Genomic DNA, 16,163 nt, shown 5'->3' on the forward strand with positions numbered 1-16,163 from the left:
TTAAGGATTTTTTTTTTTTCTAACAAGTTATGTTAATTTGAAGTGTTTACTTTGTAAATACACAGGTTTTGTTTGTAAATATTAATAAAATGTAGCTAATTTTTACTTGTTAAAATTAGCCATTTTTCTGTGGTTCTATGATATTTGTCCTGGATAAAGGTGTATAGTGGTCCATTTTTCTTTATGCAATTCTTTACTCAGCAAAATATGTTGATTCCCACCCCCACCCCAAATTGGTGGGCTTATTGAAATATCAAGATTACCAGAAATAAGGAAGGTGGGTTGTGAAGATTTCCTGAAACAAGTCTTGAAATGACTTTTTTTTAACCATTCTTAAGAACACTGAAAACTAGGTTCAAGGAAATTTCTGGAAATAGAGGAACCAACAGGTCCATCTTATTATAGTCTAGGTTATAGCACAAAGCACAATAACTTGTTATGGCGGTGGTTCAGAGGTTTCTTAAACAGTGAATTTTCTTTCATCTGAGCAGAAACACAATTTTTATTTCCTTCCAAGAGTCACTAAACCCAGTTATCTTCAGTAGTCAAGGTTATTTAGTATGGTTATAAAGACCAGTGAGTGAAGCCTCATTATTGTTTGTTAGGACTGTAGGCCAACTTCTGACCAGCAGAGAATTCAGTTCAAAACATCACTATTTAATTTCCAAAATTTCTTATTATCTTTTAAATTTCTGTGAAGAATTGTATGCCAGTTCTTTAGAAATTAGTCAAAACAACCATCAGTTGCTGTGGGAAGTCTTAAGACCTGGTAACAATCGATCTGATATCAATATGAAATTTGTAGTTTCATGGTCATCTAGTCTTTAGTAGTTTGCTATTTTTTCCACCTGCATATGAAGAAAAAAAACATGCTAGGTATTATGGGTAGTAGAAAAATACCTTCTTAATGAAGGAAAAAATGCTTTTCAACATTTCACTCTAAAATAATAGATTTTATGTATATTGTTGTTTGGGGGCATTTCATAAGAATGCATATTTGTACCTAAGCTTAATGACTGTAAATTAGTGCAATGTTTATTTGTTTGATAGTTGTAGACTTCTTTGTGAAGTTCTGTTTTTTTAGTTTGCCCCCCGTTGCTACTTTTTCCCCCTTCTGCCATGATTTTGCCCTTTTATTAATTTTAATTTACGTGCTCAAACACCCATACATAGGGTGAATTCAAGATTTTATGATCAACAGACATGAAGATCTATTTACTCTTTTGTCAATTCTCTAATCACTGAAGACATTGTAGACACTGAAGTATTGACTGTAATCTTTTTTTTCTGTGTAATTTCTACCTGTGTTCTATGTTCCTTTTGCTTTCTGAAAAATCAATTTCGTTTTTAATTCTAAGTTGACAACAAGTGAAGGCCACGTTTCTGGTATTATTTGATGTAAGGATTAATTTAGTCCCTGTTAAGGATACCCAAATCCCTTCAGGATAAAGAAAAGCTACTGGAAAAATGCCCTCAAGCCCTGAAAGCACACAAATTAAAGGACTGTAAACCTTGGACAAAGATTGTATCAATGATGAATCTGCCATTTCATTTAACTGCAGACCTCACAATTATGGGAAAACTAACAGAGGCACCTAAGTGAGTAGGCAAACTGGGGCCATTTGTTTAAGTAAAACTTGCAGGCATGAAACTCAATCTTTGCTTTTCTGTCACTACTGTGTAGCGGTGCTTCAAAGACACTGTAGTGACCTTTTTTTCAACTTAGGAGTAATGTTTGACACTTCAGAAATTGCCTCTGTGATCAAAACAAAACCAGGTAACTCCATGTATATGGACTAACAAATATATTGTAGGGAACTGCAGGTGTTTGGTATCCGTCATTTCACAGTCTTGCCTATGACTGTGATTAAGGAAAAGATACACAACTCTGCCAGCAAAGAGAAGAGAGATTCTGGCTTTTGTAAATATACAGCATACTTATAGCTATAGTTATTTAGTAAGATATAGATTTTGCCTTAGATGATATTCAGAAAAAAAGCTGAAGGGATTGAACTGTGTTGCTAGTAGTTCCTTTCTTTACAAAACATACCTGTTCAATGGCCAGATATCAGGTATCCATTCTTCTTGGAGACTGAGGAAAAACTAAACAAATAAAGGCAAAAACCTAAATTTGCCCCCCTTTTCACCCTTCTCACTTATTGATGGTGTATTGTTATAGCACAACCAGTAGTAACCAGTAGAGTTAGACCAACTGCATTGTCCCTGCTGAAATAAACCAAATCGTGAAACTTGAGCCTTGCTCTTTAATGCACCTTCTAGCATTCTTCTGCAGTTTTTATCATACTGGAGACTGATAGTATTTTGCGCATCTTGGTATAAATGTAATTTTGAAAGACGGGTTCCCCCCAAATGGTATTTGAATGAATGTGTATGTAAGCATGTCATAAAAAAATAACAAAGGTGCTGTCATGGTTTAACCCCAGCCAGCAACTAAGCACCACGCAGCCGCTCACTCACTCCCCCCCTACCCAGTGGGGTGGGGGAGAAAATCGGGAAAAGAAGTAAAACTCCTGGGTTGAGATAAGAACGGTTTAATAGAACAGAAAAGAATAAACTAATAATGATAACACTAATAAAATGACAACAGTAGTAATAAAAGGATTGGAATGTACAAATGATGCGCAGGGCAATTGCTCACCACCCGCTGACCGACACCCAGCCAGTCCCCGAGCGGTGATCCCTTGCCCCCACTCCCCCCAGGTCCTAAACTAGATGTGACGTCCCATGGTATGGAATACCATGTTGGCCAGTTTGGATCAGGTGCCTTGGCTGTGTCCTGTGCCAACTTCTTGTGCCCCTCCAGCTTTCTCGCTGGCTGGGCATGAGAAGCTAAAAAATCCTTGACTTTAGACTAAACATTACCTAGCAACAACTGAAAACATCAGTGTTATCAACATTCTTCTCATACTGAACTCAAAACATAGCACCTTACCAGCTACTAGGAAGACAGTTAACTCTATCCCAGCCGAAACCAGGACAGGTGCACTGTTTCAAATGAAAAGGTTGTATGCCAAAGGAAATAATAGAGCTGTGGTTGCCAAATTTGTGTACAGGTGGTAGAGTATGTCTCTCTTTCCATCTTAGCTGTAAAGGGAAGGGTAGTAATAACACAGACGATGTGTTTATGATGTTGAAGTTGAGAAATACTGAAAGAGAAACTTTGGGAATAGAGCCATTCAACTTAAAAAGGGAAGCTATCTCGGATTTTGGTCTTTTGTATTGCACTGTATTGAATGCCATAAGCTTGGAGGCTTCAGCACAAAATACAGAGTGTATGCATGTGAAGTAGCAGAAGAGCTAAATTTGTGTATCCACGTAATTTCATTTTTATTGTAAGCATTAATAGGAGTATTTTGCCACTTTAATTGAGATCAACAGGGAGCTATAGTAAAAGAGGTAAACAGTCTGTTGTGAAGTTCAAAGGTATAAAGCATCTGGAGTAAAATATGCAACCACTTATGAGTAAAAAGTTAGCACCGTTTTGTCTGTGTTTGAGTTTACTGTTCCCACAGGTAGGATGACTGGAATAAGAAAAGGAAAGAAAAAGAAATGCAGGATCTCAACTGTTATTTCAGTTTGTAAGCGTGAAAGTGATGTCCTTGCAGGAAGCAATGCTGAGTGAAAAAACTTTTTTCAGCAGTAGTAAAATGGAGCTTCTTTCTCCTTGAGATATGCAGTATACTTTTGCTGTTACCCAAAGCATTCTGAAGTGTACAGGCCATCTTAAAAATACTTCAAGCATACTATGGAATGCTGTCAGCTTGATTTGATGATCCTTAAAATAACCATTGTTTGTGATTGGGGGCAGGGAGAACAGGCTAAAAGGTGAGTAACAAATTATATCAGTCTAGATTTTTTAATGGCAAAAGTTGAGATATCAGTAAGTACAAACAAAGACCCTCTCATGTAAATCAGAAAGCTGTAATATTAAATGTGTATACTGTTGCTGGAGGCAGTATTTCTATAAAGTTAAAAATCGGGAGGGCTCGTACCAGCCACAAAGCAGGTAGTGTGCCTGAAGCTTTTCTGAGAGTAGGAGCAGAGAAAATGTATGTATGTGTCAGTTCCATGGTGTAGATCTCCTTCTGGTACTCTGGTTGTTGGTTGGTACACATCTGTGCTAGGTAGTCTATAAACATTAAGAATGCAACTCCACCACCAATGACAAGCAAAGTGTATACAAGGAAAGATGGTGGTAAAGGTTTTGTCGTTCTTTTTAGTGGGCTTTAAGATGCTGTAAGTTAAATCAGGAAAAGTTAGGCCAAAAAGATATCTTAATGAAGAGAAGAGATCATAACTGTAGAAACAGTGAAATTTCCATCTCTGACAAAACTTAAACATGAGAATGCCGGTAACGGTGAGATAGTCTAAATAGTGTTCAACTCTTCTCCCCTGCTCCAGCTTTCTGTCCCAGGAAAGTGCAACAAATCAATGTCTTGGCTGTATGTGTAGCAATTCAGTTTTATAAGAGTGATAAGAAGCTATGAGATCTTTGCCCTAATATAGTGTTTCTTTAATACTTAATTCACATTCATGCCAAAGCTCCCCCCTACAGGTACAATGAGAAACTCACCACTAAAGCTCTTTTGAAGAAGACTTTTCAAATACTTGATTTTTTTACCAGGCAGTTTCTGTGGACTTCAGTTTCATTTGTGGGTGTAAATGATAAAGTATTTCTGACTCACAAAAAAATTAATTATTTTGTTTAAATATATTTTGTTCCATAATGCACCTTTTCCATGGGCACTTGAGTTGAGTGGCTAAAATGTTTAATGCAAAGTCCTGCTTGCTGCTGTACTGTTAGATTTCCAGTCAGCTCTAAAACAACTGAGATGAATGGGGGTTTTTGTATCTCTCTCTCTATTCAGGAATTGAACTGTATTCCAAGGAGAAAGTTTTGGAAGCATTTAGTCTTGTTCTGCCAGTTTCCTTACAGAGAGATTGCCAAAGTAAATTTTGTTGGTATGCTGTGCAGTTTATGCATCAACTTAATTCTCAGCCTTTTGCTAAAAGTAGCTGATAGATAACCCAGTCTGGAAATCATGATTATATGGAGTGTAATTAAATGGTAGGTGTTTCAGTGAATCGTGTGGATTTTGTCTCTAGAGCTCATAAAACCACTATTGTGAAGATTGCCTTTTCTCAGTTGTAGCAATTTAGTCCTGCTAGTGTTGTCATTCTCTCAGTATAAATGTAGCTTGGAAAAAAAATTGTTCCTGTGATAGTTCTTTTTCTCTTAATCCAAATTATTACTGCATCATATTTAGAAAGAACACTCAACAAACTTCAATGTCATGTGAGGATATACTTCCCTTGGATATATGTATCCTTCAAGAGCTTGTCTTAAAAGAGCTTAGAAGTAGAATTCAAGACTGTTTTATGAACATACTTTAATTTTGATTTTTCACATGAATACATAAAATAGAAATATAAAATTGTAGATGTCTGGATACCTCTCCAGCATTCACGTACCAGTTCAACATTAACTTGTCTTTTACTACCATAATTTTAGATAATGGAAATCAAAAGGTAGTATTTGCTGGAAATTTTGCAGTTGTTGAACTACTAAGGGACATTCTGTGGAACAGAGATCCTGAGCCAACAATTTCATCTGTAAAAAGCTGTGTTTCCAGTCTTGTCTTTGAAGTAGTAAGCTCATGATAAACTCACTATTTGGGGATGCTTTGTTATCTTTTTCCTGTAAATGATGGATGATTCTAAGGTCACTGAAAACTTAGAAAGGTCAAATCGCAGATGAAGTAACAAACCAGAACCAAAACCTGAAAGTTAACTGCAGTTGAGTAAGAGATGCTGTATTAGTTCACTTTTAGTCTTCTCCTAATTATTAACTAACTGGTAAGGGATCACAATGTGTATTTTATTTAAATGTGCAAATAAGGGTATGTTGACATTGTAACATGAAAAGACAGTCAGTTATTCAACAAAAAAAAAATGCTGGCTTGATGGGGAAAGGATAATACAGTTTTTGCTTACTCCAATGACTGTAGATAAGTTTTGCCAATCAGGTAAATAGTACAGTAATATCACCTTAACTAGAAAATGGAATTTGACAAATGGAATTGACAAATGGAATGTGTAGCAGAGACTGAGAGATTTCATCAGTTTAGGCCAATACAATGTTGTCAAACTTCAACAGATGTGCAAGATGATTTGTTTTGGTATATCTAACAGCCTTTGGTAAGACTGACATCCATTATCCAATCGTATTTTTCTAATAACAGTGTCTGCTCTACTGTCCTAAAGAACACATTTCTCAAGTTATTTTTTTCTCTTTCAGAGGTGTGGATTTATAACAGCACTTGCTTATGTCATTAAATCTACATCTGATGCATCCTGGATGTAGCCCATTTATGATTGTTAAAATGGCTTTTTCATAGGAGACCAAAGATAAATATAGCTAAAATCCTGCCTCCAACACTGGCTAATAGTGCCTGCTATAATAGTAAGAGCAAAGATGAGGTCAAGAAGCTAGTAATGTTTCCCCAGCATGCTTCCCCAGCCTACAACAATGTGAAACTTCTGAGCCAGATGTTGTATCTTTGTATTTTTCTTATGAAAATCTTTCATTTACCTTTTGTAAGTAGGTAAAGTCTTAGTTTCAACACCATCACAGCATAATCACAAGTTAAGTGCTTCCTTTTGTTTTAACCTCGCTGCTCACTATTTTCATTTGATGTTCGATCATTCTCCACCATCTCCAAGCCACTCAAGATATTAAAGACTATGTTTATATACTCAGTCCTGTCTTCCAGGCTGAAAAGTTCTGATCTGTTTTGTTGTTTGTGTAATCTATAGACTTGATCATCCTTTCCCCCCTCTCTCTTTATTGCATTCATGTCCAGTATAAATATAATCTTCTAGGATACAGCAGACTTACGGCTTGCATTCTGGGTAATCGATCTCCATATATTCAGTGGCTACTTGTCTGGGATTTCCAAACCTCCAGCATTTGTCTAAAACTGCTCCTCTTTTCTGCCTGGGAATATTTTTAATGGAACTGCTGTCCCACTTGGTTTGCTGTAGGTCTGGAAATTCTGGACAAGTTCAAAATGTTCAGATTCTGCCTGGACATGTTACCAGGAATCTTGGAGTAAGATGCCCCATCCAATATTGATGTGGTAGTTCTGTTAGTATATATGGCCACTGTCTACACTGCATCTGTTCTCGTGTTGTTTGTTTTACTAGTTACCCCATCCGAGGCTTCTTCTACTTACACTCTTGAAAAATAGTTAGTACACTGAAACTCATGCTTTCGATTTCTCAAAATATTCAGTAGACTTCACCAACCAAAAGCCAAAAATTGACTTAGAACCTGGCAGCGGTCCAGCATGCTGCTGTGAGAAGGTCCAGGAGGCTTTTTCACAGACCTCAGTGAGCCACTTGCCACTCCAGACTGGTTGACCACCAGTTAGTGAGAGTACAGGGCAGGATAACAAAGCTCCACACAAGTGGAGTGGGTGCCTGGAAGATGATGTGTTGATGCTGAAGAATGGGTATTAACTCCAGACACAGATCTTCAAAAGCTCTGTCTTTCTGAAAACATCGTAACTCCTGCTGGTCATCCAAGCTGCCATTACTCTGTTTTCAGATAGAGCTTTTGAAGATTTCTGTCTGGAGTTAATGACCAGTGCTCAGTATCAATACATAGTCCCACCTGTTGATGCTAATCCCTCCAGCTCTTGCTGGACATCTGTGTCTGCAAGCATGCACTGGTCTCATGGGGTGCTTTTCTGAAGAGTAACCACAGCCCACTGGTGGGCATCTGCAGGGCAGGCAGAGACGCTGTAAGGGAGGAAGTAACTGGCAGCATGGTCTCAATTAAAAGGTAAGGATTAGCAAGAAAGAACCTACAGAGTGTTCTTTTTACATAATGGATCCTTAAATGGTGACAATATCTGTGTAAGGCAAATGGCTCTTCAGTGCAGTGTGTGTGCTGGGGAGCACTGTGCTGTGTGGGGATTGTGTGGTAACCACCATTTTCATAGGGGATGGAGATGGTTCCCTCAACACATCCCTCCGGATTCCAGTAATCCTCAGTGAAGGCCTGAGCAATTCAGCAGTAACCAGGTTGGTTTGTGTCATAGCACAGATTAACATGGCAGCACACAGAGGTGCCTTAAAAGGTGAGAAAAAGCCCTGTTCAGGACTTGAAGGTGAGGGCAGAACTCCAAATGTTGGGAGTGAACTCAGCTGAGCATTGATGGAGACTAGAGCTTCTTGCAAGGAAGAAGTTGAGGCTTAATGTACAATAATTTGACCACTGTAGGGAATATGTCATTGCTGACCCGCTAAGTGATCTTGGATGCTTTTCTGTTTGTTTGTGCTACAGACTGAATAATGATGAAGCTGGAGCATAAATAACTTTAGGATATCTTGTGAGAGAAGTGAAAGACCTTTAAAATGACCGTATTTTAGTTCCATATGTTGGGAAGTGAAGGTGTGGAGATGATGACTGAATGAAATGTAAAAGCTGAATTTTCATGTGTCACGCCAGGGTTTACAATTTCAACTAGTTCTTGTAATTCCATATATTGTAGGATACTGTCTCCTTGTGTAAATTTAATTAATAGATCCACTTTTTAGTTTGTAAATGGAAATTTAAAAAAAATCCTCCATTCTAGTATGTTCATTCATTTGGTATCTTAATTTGCTAGACTCACAATTTATAACACTATCACTTTGTTTGACAGTACATGGTATTAAGAGGAAGATCTGACACACCCTTTAAGTGGCACTTACAACTGTCTGACCTTATCTACACCAGCAACAGTAGTGTAGAAAAGGTCAGGAATCTTGGATTCTGCCTTTGCCTTGCCTCTGAGAAAACCATAGCGGTTTTGGTTAGAGGTAAGATACCTGAAACATAACAATTATGAAACATAGTGGGGCCAAATAGCTAATCCTTGAGTTAATTAGAAAATACTGGCATAGCAAGACAAGTACTGGCAAACTCTCTGAGCATACACAATTTATGCAAACAAAAGGTTAACCAGAACAGATTATACCAATTTTCTGAATAAAATAAATTGTACTTGAAAAAGCAGTTTTTGCTAGTGGAATACCAGTGTCGGAATAAATGTGTGTACATTGTACATAACATAAAGATGGTCATGAAAATCAGTAACTTAAGTCTTCCTGAACATCAATTTAAAACAAATATCAAGGTAGTAAGATACACATCCAAACCCCATGAGATGGGACTCAACAGCAGGTCAGTTATATTAAAATCATAGATTCAAGCGCACTAAGCTATTGAAGTAAGACTTGAATATTGTGGTGAAGACAAAATGGAAGCACATAATGCATGTTTTAATGTATCCTTAAATCACAGTTTTTGATCAAGGCTGACTTTTTTTCTGACTGACAAAAAGGCACTTTTCTGATAACGGGGGGGGGGGGGAATCTGAAAAAAACAGAATGACAGGACCCCAGAAAATACCATGACTGTCATTTAGAACTTGTCTTGACACAGGGTTATACTGGAAATGGATTAGGTGAATTTGGCATACAGCATTTATATCAGAATAAACATGCCCCATGGAGCTAATAAGCAATAGTCTTTGCATTTTAAATAATTTCTTGCTTAAATTCAAACATTGTGTTTCAAAGCCTTTGGGTTGTTTTGGGGCTGTACATTATATTATTTTGCCTCATAATCAATTGTATTTTCATTTTATCAGGACTGCAATGTAAAAAATAGTGAGTTACTAAGTACAGTGCTCTTAATGTTCTTAATCCGTGTTACTTAAACCTTAAACCCTATAATCTTTTGTTCAGCTTCAGGGTTTTATTTAAAAGTCTCTCAAAACACAAAAGGATTTCCTCTTAGTTTCCAGTTGCATTGACTCATTCTTCTTGGTCAGATAGTTAGTTATAAATAGTTTTCTTTTGAGCTTTGATGTATTTCTTTGTTCAGTCAGATGTTTGTCCATACATTTATGACAGTTCTTTTTTTATCTCTTGATTTTTTAATTTTTAATTTGTGTTTGTCAAGGCTGACCATTGTTCATTATTAGGCTGAACTGATTTCTTCTTCATCTTCCTCAGAGTCAGCGTCATCATTGTAGAAATGAATTGTAGCTTGTACTGGAAAGCTTGCCAGAACCTTCTCTCCGATGTTATTAAGAAACTTTTGGGATTTGGACTTGGGCAAATAAAGTCTAACAAGAAAACATATTAAGAGAAAAAGTAAAACTATGCAACGCTTTCCCAGCAAAGCTAGCTTAAAACCTATTTTTATCTTTCTTTGGAGAAAGAAAGATCCTAGGGTTCCTTGTCTTTTAAAATAGAAGTTGCTAACTAAAAGGTACTGTTGATTTTGTTACCTTTGGGCATTTTGTGTATTGGATTTATCTAAGGTCCCACCCTGATAAAGCGTTGCCAGGGCAATGATGCATGCTTGCAAAGGTTTGGGTTGGTTTGGGTTTTAGCACAGTTCAGAATGGAAGTGTCCCATGTGACTGGGGGAAGTTTGAGGAATGTTCTGGGATTCTGGAATTAAGATTAAGACACAAGGTTGACTGGGGTGGGTTGCCTGTTGCACAGAGGTTGATCTTAGCGGATTTTGTATCTCCAGGTGGAGGAAGAGGTGTACACTGAGATTTATTTCAAAATTCATACTGTTTTGTATTGAAATCATAAATGTCATAATTTAAGCATCAGGTTTTCACCAGCTTTCCCACTAAAGCAAAACTTATGTGGCCTGTATGCATATGTGGTTTTGTGTGCATATGTATGTACATCTCTTCCTCTTGGTTCCACTTTGGCCAGTTTTCAATCAAATTTGCCAGTGATAAAGGTCACACAGAATTTAAGCTTTTACAACTTTTATAAAAACAAGTGCTTGTAAAGAAGAGGGATATTCCATTAATTTTCCTCCTCTAAACAGAAGTCTAAATCAGGAGTTTCTACATCATTAAGCCTTAAAGAATCCAAATGTTGGTGAAAACCCTTGTAAATCCCCCAAGCATAGGAAAAGCTTTACCTGGAGTTCAACTTTTATTCAAGAGCAAATTTAAGCAACATCAAGACACAGATCTGTAACAAGTCACATTCCATTAGCAGCTGTTCATGTTAATTATTTGGGCTTTGTGGGCTTGTTATCATATTAATAAATGTAAATATAAATTAGACGAGGCAGAAGAACATCGTGTCTTTTAAGATTACTTTTTTCTTATTTTCGTTATTAGCATATTGTTTCAGGTTCTGTTCAGCCTGGGCATCTGTCCTTGTGGAGGGATAAAAATCTACAGGTCTGGTGAGTAGTTAAACTGCATTACTAAAAAAAGATACTCCAGAGACAAACTGATAACTTCTCTGGAGAAGTAATATGTCTTGTCTTGGCAGGTGTCACTTTTCCTGTATCAGGTGATAGGATTTAACTCACCTCACTGGATGTTGAAACCCCAGGGCTCCTTTTGATCTAAAATTCATTAGTTGACCATCCAGTTCTGACTGTAAAGAGACATATTTATTATTTAGAATAGGCTAAAAATGAAGATTTCACTTTTTTCTTCTACAGGTAACTTAAAATTCTACAGTAATGTTGCTTTTGTTTGCTGTGCTGCATGTTGTTTTACTCTGACTAAGTGTACTTCGGAGAATATATGTGCCCACAGTCTGCCAATAGTTGCACATTTAACAGAGCATTTGAGGTTATACATTTTGTGAGCCATGAAGCCATGAAGTTGTACATTTTGCTTAAGTTCTTATGGAATATCTATAGTGACTGGTGAGCTAATAACACTACCAAATGGAAGTTCGGTGATTGGAAGAAAAAAGGATTTTCAATCAGTTTAAAGGATTGGGAGGTTAGGGTTTTATAAAATACCTCTTTAACTACACTAACCAGTAGTTTGGAGTTGGAATGTTCAAGTCAGCAAGCTTAATTATAATCAAAGATCACACAAGCATGTTAAGAGTCCAAACAGTAAAATCAAAAGACAACTGGCATCTCATATTTCTATGCAAACAGTGATAAAAAAGCAAGGATTTTTGATACAACAGAGTAGGTAGCAAAAATATATTTTAAATATCAAAATTAAATTTGGCATAGAATAAATTCCTTCAAATTAAGGTCACAATAAAAAACAATAATTTGCAAATGTTAATGTTACTAAATCCTATTAGGATTATAAACCTGGAATGTAAACCTGAAAGCATCTCCCAAAATCACTGAGCCCTATCACTTCCTCTTGTACGCGTGTATTCTCTTCCATATCTTAAAACAAGAAGACCTCTTTTTTCCTGCTATTGCTATAAACTTGATATTGCATAAAATAGGAAGATTTAGCTTTGCTGTACTAGAACTTTTAGTGAACAGAATCTAGAAACTGTCCACTCTGCTACAAACAGACAAAGATGACTTTTGCCACTGTCAGAGCAATTCATCTATCTTTCTGAGGAAGTAGGCTTTAGCATGGATATTTTGGTGGGCCCCAAAAAGCCCTTGGGCTACTGACTGAGCAAGGGGTCCTATAGAATTCTCTCTGTACCTTTTATGTTGGTCTGTTTCTCTCATACCCACCTGTTTGTCTTGTAGCCAAAATGATTTGTGTTCAGGCTGTTAGGGTTTTGTTGAGGGGGTTTTTGTGTTCAATCAGGAGACTCATTTACTTTGTTTCTACAGTACTTAGTAAAATGGACTCCTGAGCTGGCTGAACATTGTAGATGTGATCATAATATCTGTGTTAAATACCATATGTTATTTTTCTCTTTTCATATTTACATTAGATTTAAAATAGTCTTTTTTATCTTTATTGACCTGTATTTTCTCCTGTCTTCTCTTTGGAGTACATATTATTTTTAATAATTATATATGTAATAATATGTATTGATTAAACACACATTATATGCTTTTTATTTTCAGACTATAATACAGCATTTCTGAAAAGCAATTCTGATAAAAACCAAATAATTGCAAAATCTAACTCAGTTTGTATACAGCAGAAAATGTTCAGTGTTAATTTGTATTATGTTGTAAATATGGCAATAGTAACTTTAAATTACTTTTCATGGCTTTTCTTCAGGCATAAGTAACAACATATTTGAATTTAGGTAACAGGAAAAGTGTTACTTTTTATATAAGGAAAAGTATATTATGTGTAGGTAACTACAGGGTATATTGTAACACATGATCTTGGCAATAGAGGTAAAATTGTGAGTTTAATTTTTTTACCAGTACTTTTATTTTTTAGTGCTTTCCTCTGCATCTTTCAGCTACTTGGGTTAGATTCTTATATGTATATTCCTAAACTTTTTTTTTTTTTTTTTTACTTACACAGAGGATATTGAAACTTTTATTTGCTTCACGCTCCAGTGTTTGATCTACTGATCTGTAAAACACTGACATTTGTATGTATACATTGCAGAAAATAAAAGTAGCCAGCATGCAGCTAACTAGCAAAAACATTGTGCTCAATCTATCTTTGAAGGCCTTCTGCTAGAAACCTCAGTAACTTTGCTGGAGAAGATACCTCCTGCGTTCCACAGCTGTAGGATGTAGGTATGCATTAGGGAGCACGTCTTCCCACCTATGCACCACACAAAGTATCCAAGCATCTTTCCTCAGTTGTTGTGACCCTATTAAAAAGCATATGAAAGGGCTCCTAAAGCCCTCCTTCAGACCTCATTAGGTCCCAAGCTACAGAGGCATCAAGGATGCTGAAGCAGTGTGGCTGGGCCATAAGGTGTGGATGAGAAGGATCTGAGAAGCTTTTGGCAGGAAGGAGAAATATTACAAAATTGAAACCAACTGTTTCAGCTATACTTGGCTTGAAACAATGCCAGGCTGTTAGCGTGAATGTGGAAAATGTCACATATGGTTTGTTTTTCTCACACAAGTGGGCAGAAGCCCAGGTGTGAATTAAAACTTTTGAGCTGGTTGAATAAAATTTTCTACAAAAACATGACCTCAGTAATAAATCACAACTTCCTGATGTCAGAAACCTGAGTTTCTTGAAATCATCACTAGAAGCTTATACTCTCCTGAAAGTAAGACTCCTCTCATCATTAGCAAATTTACAGGTGCCTCTGGCAAAGCCTGGAACACTGCTGAAAAGGACATTCTTCCACAGTCGTTCCCAAGGCACCCGCCGGGAGGAGTGTGGCACTCCCTCCGATCTGTACAGTTACAACCTTCATCAGCAGCAGACAAGAAGTGCAAGGTAAAAAGGTGTTGCACCTGTTAGAATATAGTAGAAATTGTGAGTCTTTAAAGACTTGCACTAAGGAGAGTTGTTGTCTTAAACTGCTGAGCCTTTGGTAAAAAGTTGAAGATGTAACTCTGGATCAGATGCTACAAAAACTTACGCAGGTGCTTAAAACTAAGCATCGGAGTAGCACCACTTCGATACATTTTTTAAAGTTTGCAGTTCGGGACCTATGTTGAATGTGCTTCAATCTCTCTCTATTTTTGTTCTTTGAGCCTAACAAATCTTCCTGCATGAGTAAGTAAAACTAATAATAATGGTGCCTTTCGAAGGCACTTGGCAGTAAAAGCTACTTCAAAATCCAATTTTCTGTTGATTACCTAGCTGATTTAGCTATAGCGACATCCCTCCCAAAAAACAATCAATAAAACAGTGCACCTGAAAGTATGGTTTTTAAATTTCATCTTAAAGTCATTTTCACTCAAACTCCCCCTATATACAAAATATCACATACAGACTAGGCCTGGAAATTTCAAACTGAGGGTATTGTTATTTTTATAATTAAGCAAATAAAAACTGCTGTTAAAATAAGGGTTGTTTTGAGTAAGCAGTGCTTTCTGCAGCTCTTTAAGATCTGATAATGATTCTATATCTGATACAAATTAGAGATGCTCTTAACCATTATCATGTACAGAACACTGTAATTTGAACCATATTTTCTAACACTGAAGAAATGCTTGAAAGAACAAATGAATAGATGACCAAGCCTCACTTCCCGTGTTCAAATAGTTTCAATTTCTGCACCTGTTTTCTATAAGGATTATTTTCTCCAGAATTTAGTCTCACCATTTGTCGATTCTCTGTCATCTCACTGTCTCTTGCTGTGAGCATCCACGGCCTCCATAAAGCAGGGCTGCTGAAAGATTAAGATAGAACAGTGTCCCCACAGTTAATTCTTTGTGGTAATATCCATACAGGACAGCTCCTTTTGTTAGATTCTGCTGGCATCATTTGAAATAACAAGATCTTTTTCTTTTCAACACATTTGGATTTGTTAAATCTGATTTCCATGGCAATATTACTCTGTCTTCTGTCTAGGATCTGATTAAACAAACTAGACAATAGCACATTTTTAACTGAGGTGTCATTTCCCTTTAAGATTTCACAACTCAAAGTGACTGCACTGAACTCCAAATGATGATGTAATAAATACTGAAATCTCTTTATTTATGCTGCGCTGCTACAAAATAAAAAGTAACCCTCCCTCTCTGACAGTATGTCTAAATACAGATTCCATGTCATCATTGAGTGGCTGCTTATTTATTGAGTAAGCAACTCCAGCATTAAACTGACATGGGCAATCTGATCTAATTAGCTTAAGAGAACCTATGCAGCGGTGGGTGCTACATCTGCCTTTTATTTGGTGGGGGGGACTACAGTTATGGATGCTCTTTTTAACAGTACTTTCCATCTCTGCTGCCGTGTAACAGATCCTTACAGTTGGGGAAATGGAAAAGTGCTTTCACATATGAAATGTAGATAAACTTAATAATAAATCAGTTATGGCAACCTTATTTTCATTTACTTCCATTTATAAGTAAGTTCTGAAATATTTGACAGAGAAGGGTAAAATATCAGCAAAACAAATAAAATACCTGTTCCAAGTGAAACGTTTTGAGAAACGTAATTTGCCCTTTACTTCTGAAGTTGGAAATTGTTTTCTGTTGTTTATTCAATGCCAAAATCATTACATTCAGGTGATACAGTCGGAGTTTTGAAAGGAAGGCTGCTGAAAAAAGTCTCCCTGCGCCTGCCTTACCTCTCTGGGCGCTCCGTTGGCCGGGGCGGGTGCTGGTGCTGGTGGTGCTGGTGGTGCTGGTGGTGCTGGTGCTGCCACCGGGTGTCCTGGGAGCGATGACAGATGTGACCCACTGCAGCCCGGAGCGGGAGGCCAGCAGCTGCACCCTCCAT

General features: G+C 37.1%; 1 protein-coding gene across 1 annotated transcript; it reads right to left on the reverse strand.

Moving 5' to 3' along the window:
* Positions 1-10,054: 10,054 nt before the first annotated feature.
* Positions 10,055-16,163, reverse strand: RIPPLY3 (ripply transcriptional repressor 3). Its single transcript, XM_010580411.1, has 4 exons — positions 16,090-16,163; positions 15,039-15,108; positions 11,429-11,496; positions 10,055-10,202 (listed from the first exon to the last, which is right to left on the reverse strand). The coding sequence occupies exons 1-4, from the start codon at positions 16,161-16,163 to the stop codon at positions 10,055-10,057; spliced, it is 360 nt and encodes a 119-aa protein (XP_010578713.1).

The sequence above is a fragment of the Haliaeetus leucocephalus genome, unplaced genomic scaffold, assembly GCF_000737465.1.
Source record: "Haliaeetus leucocephalus isolate CR32 unplaced genomic scaffold, Haliaeetus_leucocephalus-4.0 Scaffold702, whole genome shotgun sequence".
In the NCBI taxonomy this organism is placed as follows: domain Eukaryota; kingdom Metazoa; phylum Chordata; class Aves; order Accipitriformes; family Accipitridae; genus Haliaeetus; species Haliaeetus leucocephalus.

Bases quoted from the DNA above. Each gene is read 5' to 3' on its own strand.
- RIPPLY3 (XM_010580411.1), bottom strand. From the start codon at position 16,163: ATGGAGGGTGCAGCTGCTGGCCTCCCGCTCCGGGCTGCAGTGGGTCAC. The intron at 15,109-16,089 runs GTGGCAGCACCA...TTAATCTTTCAG, and splicing joins CATCGCTCCCAGGACACCCG to CAGCCCTGCTTTATGGAGGC. The intron at 10,203-11,428 runs GTGAGTTAAATC...TTTTCTTGTTAG, and splicing joins GGGTTTCAACATCCAGTGAG to ACTTTATTTGCCCAAGTCCA.